At 35.0% G+C, this 18,908-nt stretch overlaps 5 protein-coding genes across 6 annotated transcripts; 1 reads left to right on the forward strand and 4 right to left on the reverse strand.

Moving 5' to 3' along the window:
• Positions 1-857: 857 nt before the first annotated feature.
• On the reverse strand, positions 858-8,272 carry LOC8280250 (pentatricopeptide repeat-containing protein At1g80880, mitochondrial). Its single transcript, XM_002512684.4, has 5 exons — positions 7,387-8,272; positions 5,179-5,521; positions 3,647-4,886; positions 2,297-3,545; positions 858-1,171 (listed from the first exon to the last, which is right to left on the reverse strand). Exons 3-4 carry the CDS (start codon positions 4,237-4,239, stop codon positions 2,480-2,482), a joined length of 1,659 nt encoding a protein of 552 aa, XP_002512730.1. The 5' UTR covers positions 4,240-4,886; positions 5,179-5,521; positions 7,387-8,272; the 3' UTR covers positions 858-1,171; positions 2,297-2,479.
• On the reverse strand, positions 5,094-7,249 carry LOC8280252 (receptor-like protein EIX2). Its single transcript, XM_025156233.2, has 5 exons — positions 6,102-7,249; positions 5,900-5,986; positions 5,388-5,589; positions 5,179-5,309; positions 5,094-5,112 (listed from the first exon to the last, which is right to left on the reverse strand). The coding sequence occupies exons 1-5, from the start codon at positions 7,247-7,249 to the stop codon at positions 5,094-5,096; spliced, it is 1,587 nt and encodes a 528-aa protein (XP_025012001.2).
• A 148-nt stretch (positions 8,273-8,420) lies between the features above and the next one.
• LOC8280254 (trafficking protein particle complex subunit 2) lies at positions 8,421-10,622 on the reverse strand. 2 transcript variants are annotated; one of them, XM_048378016.1, is made up of 6 exons: positions 10,481-10,622; positions 10,310-10,394; positions 9,991-10,076; positions 9,844-9,905; positions 9,637-9,722; positions 8,421-8,738 (listed from the first exon to the last, which is right to left on the reverse strand). In XM_048378016.1, exons 2-6 carry the CDS (start codon positions 10,388-10,390, stop codon positions 8,646-8,648), a joined length of 408 nt encoding a protein of 135 aa, XP_048233973.1. In that variant the 5' UTR covers positions 10,391-10,394; positions 10,481-10,622; the 3' UTR covers positions 8,421-8,645. The 2 variants fall into 2 exon arrangements, with proteins under 2 accessions (XP_048233973.1, XP_048233974.1); XM_048378017.1 differs by having other exon boundaries at positions 10,477-10,618.
• LOC8280255 lies at positions 10,615-12,780 on the forward strand. Its single transcript, XM_015715266.2, has 2 exons — positions 10,615-10,805; positions 12,331-12,780. The coding sequence occupies exons 1-2, from the start codon at positions 10,646-10,648 to the stop codon at positions 12,411-12,413; spliced, it is 243 nt and encodes an 80-aa protein (XP_015570752.1). The 5' UTR covers positions 10,615-10,645; the 3' UTR covers positions 12,414-12,780.
• A 573-nt stretch (positions 12,781-13,353) lies between these two features.
• Positions 13,354-17,642, reverse strand: LOC8280256 (magnesium transporter MRS2-1). Its single transcript, XM_015715264.3, has 6 exons — positions 17,418-17,642; positions 16,216-16,834; positions 14,441-14,569; positions 14,005-14,340; positions 13,870-13,917; positions 13,354-13,724 (listed from the first exon to the last, which is right to left on the reverse strand). The coding sequence occupies exons 2-6, from the start codon at positions 16,813-16,815 to the stop codon at positions 13,494-13,496; spliced, it is 1,344 nt and encodes a 447-aa protein (XP_015570750.1). The 5' UTR covers positions 16,816-16,834; positions 17,418-17,642; the 3' UTR covers positions 13,354-13,493.
• Positions 17,643-18,908: the final 1,266 nt, after the last annotated feature.

Below are 18,908 nucleotides of genomic sequence, written 5' to 3' on the forward strand. Positions count from 1 at the left end.
TTTTTGTTTTATGTTGGAGGTTTATTGAGGAGAATTAATTAATTTTGGAGTAAATGATTATCTTGCAGTATGTTTGCTGCACTAATTTTGCAAGGAAAGAGAAATGAAATTAAAAGAAAAGAAATGGAATGATAGTTCCTTCTATTCTTTTTGACATGTTATTAAATGCTATGACTGATAGATATTTATTTAAAAAATTATTTTATCTGAGAAAGACAGATGAGAGAAAAATTAATAATATAAAATTTATTTGAAATTTCATTTATTTTATTAAAATTTAGTTTAACTATAATTAATTTTATACTGATTTAATTATTTAAAATTTTAAATTAATTTTTATTTTATTGAAAGTACATAAAATTAAATTTATAAATAAATTTTATAAATTTAATGGATTTAACTAAATCGCAATGTAAAATAGAAAAAAGATTAAATTCATTTTTAGTTTTATACTCTTTTTAAGTGACAATTTTTTTTTTATTACAAATAAAAAAAAGTGGCTTTAACTGAATTTCAAAATCTAATTCTTCGTTTGCTTTTCCCTTTTAACAATCAAATAAAAGAAATTAGATTTCTTTTATCCTGGCTTCCACCCAATCACTCCAACTAAACAAACTAACAAAATATTAATACCAAAATAAGTTTCAAATTTGAATTAATTAATTAAAATGATAAGAATGAACTGTAAAATAGAATTAGAATGGAGTCCAACTAATACCAAAATGATTAAAATCAGTCATTTGTTTAGTTGAACCTTGATCATATATTTTTATTATTAGAGAAATGAGATCTCTAACACTCATCTTCAAATGAGTGAAGTGTAGAGTCCAACAAATAGAATTGAACTAATAGCAAAATGACTTAAACTAATCACTTGATTAATTGAATCTTAACCTTACAAATTAGGGGATCTCTAATAACACTTATATGGCCAGAAAGGGATTCAAATCGCACTCTGCTTTTATCTACAGATAAGGTGAATATGGTTTCCGCTACAGGAAGCAAAAATATGTTTTTATAGCTATATACGGCTAATATTCACGAGACAGATGCATGCTCCGGTACTTCCACGGTATCACCACGAGGAGAAGAATGGGGTGGCTCTGATATTTCTTCCCTCGAACTCGAAGGATTGAAGTTAGGCTCCTTCCTTGAGTTGCAGACTTCGAACCTGAGAAAAGAACTTGTCATGGTAAAGATGTGTTCGAAAAAAAACAAACTAACTTCGGACAGACCAATCCGGAGATAGAAAATCTCTGAAGTTGTTACTAAATAGACAGTCACAGCAAGTGCAACCTAGGAGAGAACCCAAAACTTTCCAAAAACATCAAGTTCCCAAATTATCAACCATGAGCATAATTTATTATAAGGTTGCATTTTTAATGTCACTTTCATTATTTCTTTCTTTCTGTTGGCACAGAAGCATAAACATAACTTGCAAGCACATCCAATATGTAGCCATTGAAACTTCTAAATTTTCTTTGGAGCAAAGGACAACTCCATCAAGTGCAACCTATGTTTGCCCTTGCATTTCATACTGTATTGTGTTGAATGAATATCTTCTTTTTAATTTCTTTTTTTCTTCTCTTTCTTTTTCCATTTCTCTTCAAGAGTTCTTTTTTTCCTTGAAATACTATTTAACAATTTGAAATCTGACATGTATGGCAAGCACAAGACTTATAACTACATGATTACATATGGCTAATGTATTTTCTAGAATTTCTTTTTCATGACAGAACTCTGCCCTATAAATATATGCTGCTTCTCCTTCAGATTCTATGCTGCAATTTGTGGACTAACCCCCTTTTTTTGCCTCCTCATTCTGATCCTTCGAAATGGAAAACCTTTTTGTTTATCCTATCCCCGCTTAGATCCTCAAACTAGATTTTCACGCCTCACTAGAAAGAAAACCCCTTCCTCTCAAGCAAACAAGGTTGTTTTTTATCAACAAAATTGATAATTAACAAATTCAGGAATTATTATGAGACTTGTTAAACAATAAAGGGAAAAAAATGGGGAATATGAAGAGCTCCAAAATATTTAAGGTCGGCTATCAATCATTCTGATTTGAAGAATCTATAACATGGAGAAGCAAGAGAATCATCCAAGAGTTATTTATCATTCAAGTCTACCAGTCTAAATAGGTATACAGGTAGATACTAAAATCAAGTAACGATGCCTAAAACCATCCCGGGGTTGCATTCTAATGCATATCATGAGCAGATTAAGAGGATCAGATTGCAATTGATTATTAATTCTGCCACAGTAGTAGCAAGAGGGCATGGAATGAAAGTACCTTAGGTGTCAGCAAGCAAACAGTTTGGATCAGGCCAGCTCATGCTATACCAGAGATTCTATTTACTTATCTGAAATTGGTCAAACCCGCTAGTCGCTGTGGTGGCATTAACAAAACTAGAAATTTCTATGCTGAAAACCTATCTCTCAGGTTTCATGTTTTCAATCAGAGTTCCAAATTAGACTATAATTTTTCTGGATGTCTGTGTACACTTTTTCTTCTGACAATGCTGCGTCTCTTGTGATTTACATGTCCATCTCTCTTAACCTGTCCCTTGCAAAGCTTTTCTTTGCTATTCTGTCCTCGTACTGGTTCTTTCAACATTTTCTGAAGCTTTGGATCGTCTGTAAATCCATTTGATCTCATATCAGCATAACATTCTCGAGCCTTGGCTAACAATCCACATCTAACTAGCCCTTCCACCAAAATTTTATAATGTGTCAAATTAGGAGTCACTTCATATTGCTTCATTTCTATCCACATTTTCAATGCATTCTCAGCTTGCTCTAGTTTGAAGAATTTGGCAAGAACTAAAAGAAAAGTATCATCAGTGGGGGCTAAACCAGCCACCGTCATTCGATTAAGGACTTCCAAAGTTGCTTCAAAATCAGAATTTTCAACTTCAAGAAGAGCATGGTAGGTCTCCATCGTTGGGCTGATATTCTCCTCTATCATGGTGGCCAATACACTTCTCGCCTCCACTAGCTTTTTTCCCTCGCATAAGGGACGTATCATTGAGTTGTAAGTGGTAGAATCAGGCTGCAAGCCAACTTCTTTCATTTTGTCCAGGAATCTGAGAGCTTCCTTAAAGCAGTTCTCACGAGTTAGTACATAAATCAAAGAATTATAAACCTCCATACCTGGGAGCCAACCTCTTTTCTTCATTTCATCATAAAGCCTTAAAGAGTCAAAAAGATTCCCAACCTTTGAGAAGCAGGATATCATATGTGTATAAGAAGTTGCATTGGGTGTGATACAACATTTTGACATTTCCCTCCAAACTCTCTTTGCTTCAAGTAAATTAACACATATACTACACCATCCATTTAGAATAACGTTAAATCCCTCAGTTTCCAAGGGAAAAAGCTTCTTATTGACAACCATAAACTCTTCCGCCTCTTCAATGTACCCGTGATTACAAAGAGCATTCATGAGAGAGTAGAATGCTTCTTCATCCGGGGCCATTTTGAACTTCTCCATAATGTTGAATACTTCAATAGCTTTGCCTGGATTATCTGCTGCGGCATATCTAAGGAACAAAAGAAGAAATTTAAAAACATAAAACAAAAGTGAGAAAAGGAACTTTAAACTTCGAAAAAGGCACAGATAGAATCAATCTCAGGTTCTAACCTGTCGATCATAATAAGCATTGTCTGCTGAATGTTCATTGAAAGCTGATGCATATCTCGAATAACAATCCAAGCATTGTTAAACTTTCTATGATTACCTAAAATCCATACAATCAACTCACACGATTTTTCATCAATACAGCCCCATTTTTCTCCCCATTTAAAACCCAGAAACGCCAACTTCCAGTCTTTCCTTAGTTCCCAAATCACAGAATAGACCAAATTTATATTAGCTTTAACACCTGACCCATCAATACACGCCATAGCCTCTGCTTCTCCCGGAAAGTAAGCTGCCCGTTTGAGTGTTTCAAGAAGACCCTGTGTGAGAGGATCATGATTATATATTCTATGTTCGAACAGCTCAAATGGGTACTTCTGGTTTTGGCTTGAGAAAGACTGAGAACCAGAGAAACGAAGGGAGTTTAGAAATGGTACTGAGGCTGTTCGATGAAATGCCGCATAGAATAAAGAAACGAATGGATTCAATTTAAGAGGATAGAAAGAGAATGGGGAGGCGGTAGAGCGGAGAAGTGGGTAAAAGAGTTTGGGATGGCTTCTTCGCAGCCTTATTCCGATACTGATGAGTGACGACATCAGAGCCTCGTGAAAGGAAGAATTGGCATTTTTGGTGAGAAAAGTTTAAACAAAGCTTGATAAAGCAAAGTTCAAACACAGCCAAAAGAAAGGCATTAAATTTAGGCAGATTCCATTGTAGTCCCAGAACTCCTTGTATCTTTTGGCACTTATCTGCAAGTGAAACATAAAGCAGCGTCGTTTTTGCTATCTAAATAATCACAAATTATTATTATTATTATTATTATTATTACTATTATTATTCTAACAATTGAAGAATTTTTGTAAACTATTACATTTAACTATGTGTTTCTGTTTTATACTTTTTGCCTAAATTTTATTAGGGGTTTGGTTGCCTCGGTGTGTTTTTTAGGATTCAGAAAACAGAAGTACTCAGTACCTACAAAATAATTATCCATTGCTTAGAAACTAGTAATAGAATTATCAAGTGATTATTAGCCAACATACAAGCAGCATAAACTGTTGCTTTCTGGATTTTCTTCATTTTCTGTTGTGATATATTGGTATACATATAACTAATTAATTATATGAAAGAAAGAAACTACATGACAAATAATCATCATATGCTTGGACAGCTGCACTGCCATTGGCAGCAGGGTTCTGATGGAGTTGCAGCCAGGTTGACGCCCTAACTTGCTGTGCTCAGCCTGGGGAATTGCAAACAAGATAAAAGAGTCAAAACTTTTCTTTTTGTTATTGAGTATACAATGTCTCATTCATTCTTGTTTATTGAGCATCAGGAAATAAACTTGTGTACAAGATTCGTAAGGGGAAAAAGAAAACATCTAGATCATGTCTGGTTTATCATGCTTACAAGATAAAGATCTCAATCATTTTTTACAGAAGCAGTCCTGCTATTGTATGCTTAGGTGCCTATAACACATCATAGTTAAGATAAGATAAAGGACAGAAACATTAAACACAGGGAGAGTTTGTTACCTTTGGTTTAAAGCATTCTTTGCAGTTTGGCTATGCTCAATTTGACTCTTACATATAGCCAATTTCCTCCCATGTCCAAGAACCGAAAGTAGGCATGTCAAGCAATAAACTTCCACAAACTGCCCAAAATCCTGTTGCAAACCCCACCCTCATGCTAATGTAATATCCTGGGGTTATAGTCTTATCCTTTTCATTATCTTCATCAGTACTTTTGCTGCCTCCGCCCAAATTATCTGCTTCAGCTTCATCTTCTTCTCCAGGGCACTTTTTTGGAAGCGGCTCCCCACAAAGTCCAGCATTCCCCAATCAAAGTTCTGAAGTTGAGTGCTCCTTGGAATTTTACCTGAGAAGTTGTTATAAGACAAGTTCAGGCGACTCAGGAAATTTAAATCAGCAAGTCCCCCAGGAACCCTACCAGAAAGTTGATTCACCGATAGATCAAAAGATTTCTAGTAACTTCAGCTGCCTGATTCCATTAGGAATAATTCCAGTCAATTTGTTGTGTGATAAATTAAGTGAAATCAAGCCCAAAAGACTTGTTATTCGTTCAGGGATTTGTCCATTCAAGTTATTACTTGAAAGATCAATGCTTTTAACTAGGCCAAGATTTCTTCCATACTCCAGCTCTATTCCTTTCCAAACAACCATAAGCTTGGCAATTTATTCTTTAGTCACTCCCCATTCAGTACCCCAAGAATGGTCCACAGGTTCGGCTAAATACCCAGATTCCATGTCATCAGTACTCCACTCTAAAGCCATGGCAGTGAAATTGGTCATGCATTGTGGTAGCCTTCCAGAAATATTATTCCTGGAAAGATCCAACATTTGAAGAGAATCTAGATTGCATAGATTCCAAGGTATCCCCCCATAGAAGTGATTTGATCTCAAGTGAAGAACGACTAGTTGTGTAAGATTTTCCCTACCCATGCTGGTATTCTTCCAGAAAATCTATTCTCCCTAGTTTTAGACCTGTACAGTTAAGTAGCGGAGGAGGTAATTGCCCAGAGAATCTATTGTTTCTTATATGCAGTGTTTCAGGTGGAAACCCAAATGAGGCAGGTAAAGTACCAGAGAAATTATTGTTTCCCAAATTAATAATTCCCAAGCTCTGCCAATGCATCCAACAATCAGGAAGTTCTCCTGATAAAATGTTATCAGAAAGATCGAGATAGTTAAATTTGTCTCCCGCCATTGAACATAAGTTGGATATCATTCCAGAAAACATATTCTTGGAAAGATCCAAGATTCTTATATCAACTGGAAGCAGCGGTACTGAGCCTTCAAAAGGGTTGGAATTCAAATCAACTGCAGGGAAACTACCTAGTACAGATGATAGTTTTTGCACCTCACCACTGATTTGGTTGGAGGAGAGATTCAAGTATCCAAGCTTGATGGGAAGATCCCAAAACCAATCACTGATGACATCTGAAATTATAGCATTGGAAATATCTAGGTGAGAAATCCTATTTTGTACGTGAAGCCATTGTGGAAACTGAAGCCCCAGTTTGCAAGAGCTCATTTTCAGGGTTATAAGCTGAAAAGGGGGAACCCAAGTTGGGGTGAGGTCAACTGTAAATGAATTTGAAGAAATATCCAAGTACCATAATTTGGAGAGGTTCAAAAAGTGTAAATCTGATATAACACCAACCATGGAATTTGAGGAGACATCCAAAATTTCAAGATTGGAAAGTGAACCGATACTAGTAGTCAGACTCCCATTTAGCTTATTTCCTGAAAGATATAGTTCTCTAATTGACAAAGAATTCTTCATATTCGGAATCTCTCCAGATAGATAATTCTGAGACAAATCCAATGTTTCTAAACTAGAGAGATCCCCCAATGTTCTTGGTATTTCACCTTCAAGGTGATTAGAAGCAAGGTTAATGTGTTTAAAAACAGGAAGGTTGTCGTTAAAAGCGAAGAAGCCAGGAAAGATTAAAGATGTTAGATTGCTGGAAGAAAGATCAATGGTCTCTAATGCTCTAAAGAAATTGACATGGGAGAGAGGTGGAAGAACATTAAAAGATAGCTCACAATTACTCAAATGCAAGTTGATAAGAGAAGGGAGCATATTAACCGCCTGAAACTGTTGCAAGACTAAGAATGTTGTTGCTCATGTCAAGATGCTTCAAAGCAGGAAGATGAGAAAGGAACATGAGAGTTTCAACTTTTTCAAATTTGTTGTTGCTGAGATCAAGAGAAACCAACCTGGAGAGATTTCCAAGCTCATCTGGAATTGTTCCCATGAAGTCGGAGTTGGAAAAGTTGAGATATCTCAAGTTTGTCAATGTACCAATGAATTTGGGGATAGAAGTTTCACTTCCTTCGAACCGACTCAAATCCAAGTACGCCAAATTTTGCACTTCGACCAATGAAGATCCGATCTCCCCGCTGAAAGGTGTCCACGAGATACCCCCATACTCATAGCTAACAAGAGGACGAAGATCAAGAACAGAGACATGACAAGAAGTTTCATTACACTTGACTCGTCTCCATTTGCATCAATTTTCTCCTTTGCTACCGCATGATGTAAGCTCATTAGCAAAATCGACAAGCCCTTGTTTGAACTTGAGAAGAGCTTGTTTCTCCCTCTCTATGCACATAACTTCAACCACTCCTGCACTGGAATTGGAACTGTATCCAATTCCAGTTTTCATGCAGAAAAGGAGCCAGAAGAGAAAGACTATAAATTGAAAATGCATGGCAACCATGGTCATGATGATGTCTGTTTTCGATGAAGAAAAAGACTTTTCAATCAAGAAAAGACTGTATTTTATTTTCCTATTTATCTATAAATGTTTCTCGTGACCTTCCTAAAATTGAAACTCAAGCTTTTGCTTGTCAAGTAAACGGCACCAAAATTGCTAGTAAACGGCTCGCATAATAAAGACAACCATCAATTTGCCACTTGCATTGGATCTTTTCCCACTTTTCTTTTAATTTGGTTATCGAGATAATGCAGTAGTTAACATGTAATTTGTCCATTAAAAAAAAGGTGTTTTTAATTTTTAGATTAACTTCTAAAATAGTTTTTTTCTACTTCAATTATAAGTCTTATAATAATACCATGTTTGCCTTTCAGATCTTAAATTTAGCTAGCCGTCTTTTAAGACTTAAATAATCTCAAACTAAGAATTTGAAAAAAGAAAAATTTATCATCAAGTTTAAAAATTTATGATAAGAGAGGACAACACTAAAGCTACATATATAAAAGCTGCCAATCCCGGCACATTTCGGCATCGTGATCAACGAACAACCTCCAAATCAATTCAAAAATTGTCAGGTTAGTGGCTTGGTGCACCCACTGAGCAAACAGCAGAGCAATTGTATCAGATAATGGTACTCACAAGGAGCCTCCAAAACTACTCCAAAAGATTTACAAAACGTTAAAAAAACTGGTTTGAAGTTTCAGATAATGTTTTAGGTTCATCTTCATAGCAATTGTATCCAAACTACAAAAACAGTGTTCACAGATATTTTCTTGCAAGTGCCCGAACTTTAGTGTCGAAATGTGATGATGTAATGCGGGAACCAGGCAAGTAGAGGGGATTGAGAAGAATCTGCAAAAGTCCCAATGAAATTTATGGATCAATGTCTTTTGAAAGGAAGAACACAAAAAATTCAAATGAGAGTTAAATTTTAATAAATGAACACAGAAGGAACACACATGCAACTTCAGGTCATCCACACTCAACTTTGTGTGTACAAGCACATCTTGCAAGCATTAATGATATGGAGGGGGTCAGTAGTAACACTACAGTTAGGTTCAGACTTCAATGGAAGTCCAAAATTTCTGCTTCCTAATATTAGAGTGTGAAAATAAAATGGAGGAGATGAAGAAGACTTCAGCTGGATCATTTCATTATGCCTTTGACATTTCAGTTCTAAGTATCAAGCTTTTAACACTGAGCAAACATAGGGAAAGCAAATGGGATTCTCCTTTAGAGTCATAGCAAAGAAAGGATGATCATGTGGCAATACAAATGTTATCAAAACTGAAAATGGCAGGTTAACTTTGTCAGTATGTTTCACAAATCACACCGCGTAGGGCACACAGTTGGCAGCCAGGAGCAAGGGTTTTCAGGAATAAAAAGTTAAAGGATGGAGAATAAGTACTGAAAGATAATTCTTTTTTCAACTATGAGCTGCAGTTTCATTTATGAAGTGAGATGACTTATGTTTGAGTTGATTCGAGAAATACATAATAGTAGACAATGGCATTTCTTGTTTCGTGGCATAAGTAAGAAAAGGTCAAGCATACACAGAAAGGTGTCTGGCCAGGCAACACGCACACACATGAACAGAGATTGGAGAGCGAAGTCATATGGCTATCACACTTGTTCAGTTTGCAACATTAAATATAAGAATCACCCAAAAGGGGCAATCATGATAACAAAGCGAAATGACTGTCTTCATGCCATTTTAAATATGCAAGTTTTTATCAGCAAAGGAAATTACCTTAATATAAAGTTCATGAACCTCCTGAAAAAAGCTCTTGATTCCATCATCATTGTGAGGGTTGTGAAGTAGCATAAATCGAGTATGTATGAGAAGTGAAGGAACACATTAAACAATGACAGTATAAGAAATTGAAGGACCCTATGCTGATTCTGTGTAATAAAAAAGTCCTTAGACAAATCAGAAAAAAAAAAAAAAAAAGGATATGACCAGCAGTAACATAAACTGAAACCACCAGATCATTAAACTTGTCAATTGATTTCAAGAACCTGTGACAAAAAGAAAATGTAGATAAGAAAATGTCAATTGCTTTCAATATAAATATATTTAAGGAAAAGAGGTAATAGAGATTACATGGCACTAGTAGTCCAAGCCAGGTCCTGAACAATATCAAGAGCTGCATGTAATATAAACTGATGTAGCTGAGCAGCATCTTCTCTCTGTCATCACATCAAATAAATGTAAGCGTTAAAATTGATTTACCATAGGCCTTATTTGGAATACATCATTTGCAAGAGTTCAGTGTAGTTCAATTCTAGCTAATACAAAATGTCTTTTTTAATTTCTTTCTATCCAAACATAAATTAACCGCAAAAACCAGCTCAAAAAGAAAAAAGAAATTGCAAATTCAAATCAAGAACTGAAAAATGATAAAGGAAAGAAAAGAACGTACTTTTGCAGCAGATCCAACTTCAGCTTCATAAATAGGAATATCATTCCTACTGACAATTATAAAACACGCTGTGCTCGCCATCTCTCTTTAAAAATTTGAAGATTTCAATATGCAAATCGTAAAGTTTGATGAAAAATGATCAAGAAATTGAAAGCTAAGACACGCACTTACTCGACAGTCGTTTCGATTTGCTGTTTCTTCGTCAGTTAATTTATTAAGTCTCTAAGTATTGGGCTTACGTTTAAATGGCCCAAAGTGAGAGCCCAATATTATTTTCCCGATAGAAAACCTAGAGATTTGGGCGAGGTGTCGAGAAGAAGGAGAAGAAGAAGAAGAATGGGAAGTGAAGCAAAAGGCAATGGGAGTAATGGATCAGGAGGAGGATTCAAGTCCAAGATGGAGCATTTTTTATACAGTGGAGACAAGAAGCATGTAATGGCTGGGATTGCTATTATCACTGTCATTTTTGGTGTTCCTTGGTATCTTATGAACAGAGGTCTTTTCTTTTCTTACTTTTACTGTATTATTATTCTTTGCATCTCTTGTATTTTTACGTCTCTATTTAAGTTCTTTTGTATTTGAATTCATCGAATTTTTTAGTCATTCAACTATTGGTGCTGGCTTGTTTAGTTGTTAAAAGCCTCTATGATGAAGCGTGCTTAAGTTGGAGCTAAAGAATTGAACTTTACTTTTATTATATGCATATATTGTGCTGTTAAACTGATGATAGGTGAGGAGAAACATAGCCTAGGGAAGGATATAGGATCAATTTCAAATGATGGGACTGAAAGCTTTGTTTGGTAAATTTACTTGACAACAGTGTAGTGGGTGTTTTTATTAGGGTATATCAATTTCGAGGATTTCTTTAGAGAGGTAAATGTGCTTTGGTATGATGGGGTGAAAGAACTCAAAAAAAAAAAAGGACAATATTCAGGCTCAAGACAAGCACAGGAGTAGAGAACATCACTTGGTCAAGCTCTTTATCGGATGCTGCAATGTTTGCAAGTAAAAGTTATCAAGGAGTAAGGATTTCTGGTTTTGACTATGGGTTCTGCCAGATGAGAACACTAAGTTATTTCATTTCTTTGTATGTGCATGCTGTACTTTCTAAATTTGAACTTTGTATTATTTAAACAAACATTGAATAGCTAAAGTATATCATTTTAAGATAGTCAGGCAATGTTACTAGGCTTCAGAATAAAAATGCCCTAGATGATTAAAAGTAGCAATTTTATGTAGTTCAACCGGAAGATGTATCAGAAACTTCAATGATTTTATTTTGTCACTGAATGTGGAATCTAGATTCTTGGTTTTGAAGTATATAATTATGTATCTCTTATTTCAATTATTAATGGTAGGCTTGGAGGAATTTTACTTTTGATGATGGTCAATCATCGATGTCTTATCTTTTGGCTCCAGGTTTCTCAGAATTTATGCTAGATCGTGTTACTATGATGAGGCTGTAGTGACAATGCTCAGATTGTAGTGAAATTTATTTCTTTAACCTTCAGTAAGATCAGCCATATTCAACCTGAAATAATGAAATTTAAACATGCTTTGGGTTTTCACTGCTTGATGACACTGTTAATAAGTCTTTGCTTTTGATCACCTGTAGCATAAAAGAATAAGTAGCCATGCCCTCAGCTAGCATCCCATGTCTCCTGCAGAAGGGTTTGCAACTGGCAGGCACATAAAAGGCCCTTTTTTTAATTGAGATGGACGATATTGAAAACACAAGGTCTACAATTTTTTCATTGTGATTTTTATGTAACAGGATACTGTGTGGCAGTGTTGCCGGTTATGCTGTCCTCTTGTATAAAGCTTCCTTCAAGAAAATCCTTGAGATTAGTGTTGTGTTAGGGTTCCTCTGGTTGATATAAAATTGGCCTCAGCAGTGAATAATTGGAGACATGGGCTTTACATTTGCATTTTAGTTTATCTTGTCTGTGCTGTTTACCTTGTGTAATTGGTGTGTATTTATGCAATTAAGCAACTGTTTCTAACAATTCTGCCCCTGTCAGGAACAAAGCATCAGTCCCATCAAGATTACTTGGAAAAAGCTGATAAAGCACGGAGTGAAAGACTTTCCTCTGGTTCGACGTGATGACCATTCTGAATTTTGCTTGAAAGAATTTGTTTCCGATGAGTGTTTTGGTAGTAGAAAGGTATGAAGGCTTTTGGTGGTTGTGCACACTTTCCTTTACCTTTTGTTTGACAAAACTATTTTACAAGGCCAGGAGGGTGATTAACTTCTTTTGTCATGAGATACATTAGGCATATGGTTATCCGATGAAAACTTGAATAGTTCGGAAGTCACCAAGTCTAAATAGATGATTTACCAATGGAAAATATTAGTTTTTTGACAATTTTGTAGAATACACTAGTTGGATGAAAAAATAAGTAAGATTCGTACTCTACATATGTTGGACCTGATTATCAGGTGAGCATATCAAGTAGTTTGAACGACAAAATGATGTTCTTGCATTTATTCTACTGCCAAGTGGTTTATCTATATTCCTCTTTCTTTTTATTTCTCTGGTGAATACTAAATAACTGATGGATGATGCAAGTATGCATCTCTAGTCAATTTCCCTCTACATATGCAGTATCTTTAATTCTGAAATAGAGGAGAGAAGGGGGAGGAGATGGATAAAATGGCTTAGACGTCTCGGTGAGAAAGGTGCACTGGACAAAGTAGGACAACATTTTAGAAGGGAAATGTTTTGCCCATTCGGGAGCAAAAGTAACCCTCAAGTGATCTGATTTGTAATGATAGTAGTCATATCTTATGCTTTGGCTCCAGCATACTACAGAATCAGGAGTCAGCAATTTTTTTACTTAATTAATGAAATGATAAAATTCCAGGACGATCTAAACATATCCTGACACCATTATTCAACTTTCGAGGGGAACTAAGCATATCCTTAAAACTTCAATTTAACTGGATAATAGAATTTTCAAAAATTATATTTTTTTTTCCTACTAATGGAACTCCTTTTACCACTTATGTTGGTTATTAGAGAAGTCAAAATATGAACTTAAGCTTAAAGAATTGCCCTGGTGATGAGCCATCTTCCAATAGATTTTTTAAAATTTCATATACAGACTACAGAAGCAATAAAAAAAGCAGCAATTGAATGTGTATAATAATCTTCACGTCTAATTTGCCAATTCCTAGTATTATCTACAATGGCATAAGTCTTCTGTACTTGAAGAACCATACAAATGCGCAAAATATGGTGATTCCGGCCACTCCAGTAATAATGAGGACCCACTTAAATGCTCTTGGGTCATCGAACATTGGTATAGCAAAGTTCATGCCAAAGATACCTGCTACCACCCCAAAGATGGCAACAACAAATGTTGCTGTTGTGAGTAGAAGCTCAAATTGGATAAGTTGATTTCGGACATTATCCTACAATCAAAAAATCAATAATCAGTCTTAAGATCAAATGAATACAGCTAGTTTCCTATTTAGTTGAGTCTCCACCCTAAAATAACGAGATCAAAATGAGCATCTGTATCAAGGAGACAAGGGGCTGAAGAAAAGGGACATATACCAGCTGAATGTTGATGAAGTCCTCTGTGTCATCAATGTACTCCTTCAACTGAAATATTAAATAAGAGAGAACTTAATATCTTCATACTGTGCAAGAAATGATGAAATGGAAACTAAATGTTGCAGCTGTTTTTACCGATGTCAGCTTGTTCAGGGTGCTGTCTATGACAACAAAATATGCTTCCAGCAACATCTCCAACTGCTCTATACTCTCTGTAGCACTTTCTGAACTCTTCATGCTCTCATGCCGACTCCTTGCAATACTCAGGCTTTTCTCAAGCCTCCGGGAATCAGGTGGTGAGGAAACAGGAGAAACTGGGGCAGAAAGAGATATCCCACCATCATTTGATCTGAATCCCATTAAAGACTGATCTCCATAGAATGATGATTCCATGCGCCCTTTCTTTTCAGTGAGATACATTTCAGCCATATCTCCATCATCGTCCATTAGCTGCTCTATCTCATCCCTGACCTAGATATTATAATTTCATAGAGGCATAAGAGTGGGGAAAAGGTATCAACTAAAAGTCACTTGCAAATAAAGGGGAAAAAAATATTTTAAAATGTTGTACCTTCTGAACTCTCCGGGTCAAGGCAACAAGTCTGCTTTTCAATCGCCGCACACGTTCCAAGTTTAATGTACTAATCTTTGATGTCAGTTCATCTAACAATGGGTATGCTTCAATCTCTAGTTCTGCTGCCTTTGAAAATTGCCAAGTTTCAGCAATTAGAAACTTGGTCAAGTTAAAGATTTTTAACCAGAGAAAATGTGAACATGCTATTATACCTTTAGAATACACAGTTTTCCTTGAATTTTCAGCCAACAATAGATAAAACAGAAAAAGGTACACAGAAATGCCCGACAGAACTACTTTTGTTTGAAATAAATACAGATGCAATGCATGATTATGGAAGCAATTTCAAAATAGTTAGAAAAGAATTCAGTGGACAAGTGCAATTTCAATTACTATAGAATTATAGAACAGCATTGTATTAAGCCAAGCTTCAGAAGTATTAGTCAATATCATTTATAAGAGAGATGTAAATATAAATTACTGTTTACTTTCAGTTTCGCACAAACAGGATCAGCTGGATGTTAAAATACCATCGGAACGCACAATCAATCAGCAATAAACTCAAAACACATGCAAACTTCTGGTTTTGACACGAAACGCTGATCAATTGAGCATGCATCAACCCTAGATACTACAGCATACTTAAAATAAGCACTCAATCCAAAAACAAATGGGATGTTCAAGAAATAACTATGGTCTATAAGTTAATATTGATATATCTAGTCAACTTAGATCTTTCAATTTCTGTCTGTCCCAAAATTTGTCTCTGATCAAATGGTAATCAACTTTTCATTTTAATTTTCCATTACATTCTTAAACATGGAAAAAATTTCATGTCTTTCGTCCATGAGAAAATAACTCGTCATACAGCCAGCAGAACTCAAAAGGCAAGCTTTTACTAGGACAAAAGAACCATAGATGCAAAATTTAAGAGACAATTACCATCTTAACATAGTCAATGCTTGCCATGACAAGGCAATAGGTGTACATAGAGACTACTGGCTAGCTATGATAACATGGAAGTAGGATCTGGGAGGAAGTATGTTAACAGTACCACTCATCAACATTTTAGCATGAAACTATTGCTCTGAACTTGAACCTGCACACCCTAATAATTCTAACTCCAAGACATTCATTGTTAGACTAAGCAAAGGTCCATATATTTCCTTTTATTCAAAGTGTGTATTTGCTAGAAGGAGAGAACCAAACAAGCATGTACTCAGCAAGAGCGCCAAACAAATAAAAAGAGAAAGATGAAATGATTTGCAAGGAGATTTTATTAGATTGTTCATAAAAGAGGATCTCACAAAATGCTAAAGAATCACTAAGAGTTCTCTAAATTCACAAAATGAGGAATTCGATTCTCAATTTAAATCTCAATTTGACAACTATGTGCAACACTCAAAAACACAGTCGTGTCCTTAAGCTTCAAAATGTGCAGTTCACACAGGTCTAGCATACAGAGATCCAGCCAGACCTGATGTGCACTGATATGTAAATAAAGCCCAAGCATCAATGAAGATATAGAAGAATTATGAAGAGGAGCAAGATAAACCCACTATTATTCAGTAGTTATATGCAAACAATGGCTAGTTCATCAAAATCATGGCAGGATGGTCCACTAAGCTGAAACAGTAAATAACGAAACAGTAATACATGTTTCACAAGGCCTGCGTCACACTTCCTGTTTCTTGCATAACCAATTTTAACCAAGTCTAAGACCACCGATTCAAATTAAGTATAACATAAATTTAAGGCTCACTCTTACACACCTGAGAATCAAGGAATGTACAGGCAGCTTCCAAAGCAACTTCAAGAGCCCTAAACTCAAAGGGCAAATAATCAGGGGATGGGTTCCCAAATACATTGTCGAAATTCCTGTCAAAATTCCTGCTTCTCCTTCTATTCAACTCAGGACCTTCTGACTGCCAAACCTCACCTACTCCAGGTGCTGTCAACCGTCGTTGTAGCTCCACCACATACTGCAACACATAGCTATCAAGAGAATTTAGGAGCAGAACCTCATCAGCTGTAATAATGCACCGAATCTGCTCCAAATTTACAACTATAGCCTTCTCTCTACCAAGAATTGTTGAGGGGTAAACAAACAGAGGATCAAGCAACCGAAGATCACGAGCAGGTAGATCACAACGACGCATCATAGTGAACTTGTCAACTTCAATGACCTGTGAATTTCCAGATAAATCAACGCGAATCCAAGACCGCAATCCTTGGCCACGCTTCTTCAATCCCAAAACATCTATCCCTTGAAAAGGTTGACGTCCAGATGCTGATGCTCTATAAGATGCATCTCTAAGATTTATAGCTGATGCAGGTTTTGGTGGGAGCAGACGCTCTTTGAGATCCGCCATCAAATCAAAGCTTCAATAGCTGGTAAACATAGTGTAGATAATATAAGCATACCCATTACAATATCTTCATTGTTTTTCCTTACTACGATTACTGGGTACAAGAAGAGACTCATCTCCAATCAGCTTTTTACTTAAAAAGCTCATTTATTTATGTATATAATAATACATTCTACTAATCTGCAGTCAATAAAAAACACAATTTGCTTATCTAATTTCAGCATTACAATACTAAAGTTGCACAAATTTATCCAAATTGAACTTTCCAAATTCACCAAAAAAGCAAATTACGACAGAATTCAGTACCAAATTTCGCAGCTTAAAATGAATTACATACAAGAAACTTATGTATCCTTGTAATTTTTGTAATTCGCAGCATTTTTTGTTATTAAGAATACTAAAAAAAAAAGTAATAAATATGTATCCTTCACCTCCAATTGCAACGATGAGAAAAAAAAAATTCTAAGCCCGATTAAGCGAAAGAAGCTGTGATTAAACATATATTTTGAAATTAATTAAAATTAACCAAACACTACTCAAGAACAGAACTTCTTTCAAAAATATTGAAAATAAAAACCCTAGATTCGTAGGATCAGAGAAAGTACCTGATAACGATTTATGAGAGATCGTGAAGAGAATGGAAGCTGTAAAATCGATATCACTAAGAATTATTATTTTTTTAAGTAATTAGAACAAAGAAGAACTTTAAGCTAAGAATCAATTAGAATCTAAATAATAATTGCTTTTAGTCATTATTTAGAAATAATTGTTTTTACAAGTTTATTTAGTTAGTTCAGTTTTGTAAGTGTAGTTTGCATTTATTAAAAGGGAGTGTCCTGCAAGCGCAAGGAAAGTTACGGTACAAGTTAGACCCTAAACTAAACCCTGTTTAATTTTTTCACTAATTATTTCTTAATCCAAATTGCTCCTGCATCATTAGCACCTTGTTCTTTTGCTAATTATGATTTAATTGGTGTTTAAACTCGTAATAATTATTAGCCATAAATTTTATATATTTGTCTCAATTAAGTCATTCAATGTTATCTAATAAACTCCTTCAAGAAAGTGAGTATTATTTAAATAATAGATAAATAAAAGAATTAGAATTTAAGTTGGTAATTTCATAAGTAATTAACTTATATACTTGTCCTAATTACCAAATATCTAAGAACCCAAAGACCTAAACGTAATGATGATGACATATCATCATGCAGGTCCAGGAGATGCCACTCCTGCTGAGCAGAATTGCTTTGAGAGAGGACCCAAAAAAAGGATTAATCAAAGTGACCAAAAATAAATTGCTAAATTGAAAGTCCCACTCGAAAATTGATTGAAAAATTAAAATGTAATGACCATGACATCTCATAAATATAGTAGAAATATTTCTTCTTGTTTTTTTTTTTTTCCATAATTAAGATAAATTCATTTGATGGTTATAAAAAATAAAAAATAAAAAAAGATAAATTCATTTGATAACGAAAACCATGGATAAGCAAATGATGCAAATAGGACATTGGGCCCATGTAAAAAATGGCCCAAATTTATTTAAAAAGCCCAGTCCGTTCAAAGAAAAGAAAGCAAGAGAATGTTTTTTTCAGATTTCAAACCATATAACATTGAGGCTATGGTAGATGAAGGGTAATAAAATAAACAAGTAGTTCTAGAGAATAAAATAAAATATTAGAAATTTAGTGGTAATTCAAGTGGGAAGAGAGAGTGAGAGTACTTGAATTCGAGTTTTGTTGTGTTCTATATAAATTTTTATTTTTACAACGAATATAAAAAAAATAACGAAACGTTGTATGGTCCACACGATCGCATAAATAAAAAATATATATATATAAAATATTAGACTTGAAACTATTTAAAATTTAAGTTCCGTAAACCGGAGGTCTAAATAAAAGTTATTTTATTTTTCTCTCACCACTACAATACAAGAACCAGGGGGAGCTTGAAAAATTAATGGAATGCAGAAGCAAAGATCATATATATTCTCACATGGGCGTATCAAACAATGACCCCATATTTTAAGTAATTTATTTCCGTGAAGAAAAATAGAATCTTATGAATGACACTTTGCTAGTCAGGTAACAGCA

The sequence above is a fragment of the Ricinus communis genome, chromosome 8 (assembly GCF_019578655.1).
Source record: "Ricinus communis isolate WT05 ecotype wild-type chromosome 8, ASM1957865v1, whole genome shotgun sequence".
Classification (NCBI taxonomy): domain Eukaryota; kingdom Viridiplantae; phylum Streptophyta; class Magnoliopsida; order Malpighiales; family Euphorbiaceae; genus Ricinus; species Ricinus communis.

Bases quoted from the DNA above. Each gene is read 5' to 3' on its own strand.
- LOC8280250 (XM_002512684.4), bottom strand. From the start codon at position 4,239: ATGTCGTCACTCATCAGTATCGGAATAAGGCTGCGAAGAAGCCATCCC. The intron at 3,546-3,646 runs GTTAGAACCTGA...TTTGTTCCTTAG, and splicing joins ATGCTTATTATGATCGACAG to ATATGCCGCAGCAGATAATC.
- LOC8280252 (XM_025156233.2), bottom strand. From the start codon at position 7,249: ATGCTCCCTTCTCTTATCAACTTGCATTTGAGTAATTGTGAGCTATCT. The intron at 5,987-6,101 runs GTAGGGAAAATC...GGATCTTTCCAG, and splicing joins CTGGAAGAATACCAGCATGG to GAATAATATTTCTGGAAGGC. The intron at 5,590-5,899 runs GTATTTAGCCGA...ACTTTCTGGTAG, and splicing joins ACTGATGACATGGAATCTGG to GGTTCCTGGGGGACTTGCTG.
- LOC8280254 (XM_048378016.1), bottom strand. From the start codon at position 10,390: ATGGCGAGCACAGCGTGTTTTATAATTGTCAGTAGGAATGATATTCCT. The intron at 9,723-9,843 runs ATATCCTTTTTT...CACTTCTCATAC, and splicing joins AGTTTATGTTACTGCTGGTC to ATACTCGATTTATGCTACTT. The intron at 8,739-9,636 runs GTAATTTCCTTT...GGACTTTTGCAG, and splicing joins TTCATGAACTTTATATTAAG to ATTCTTCTCAATCCCCTCTA.
- LOC8280255 (XM_015715266.2), top strand. From the start codon at position 10,646: ATGGGAAGTGAAGCAAAAGGCAATGGGAGTAATGGATCAGGAGGAGGA. The intron at 10,806-12,330 runs GTCTTTTCTTTT...TGCCCCTGTCAG, and splicing joins TTGGTATCTTATGAACAGAG to GAACAAAGCATCAGTCCCAT.
- LOC8280256 (XM_015715264.3), bottom strand. From the start codon at position 16,815: ATGGCGGATCTCAAAGAGCGTCTGCTCCCACCAAAACCTGCATCAGCT. The intron at 14,570-16,215 runs GTGTGTAAGAGT...CAATTTTCAAAG, and splicing joins GTACATTCCTTGATTCTCAG to GCAGCAGAACTAGAGATTGA. The intron at 13,725-13,869 runs GTATATGTCCCT...TTTTGATTGTAG, and splicing joins ACTTCATCAACATTCAGCTG to GATAATGTCCGAAATCAACT.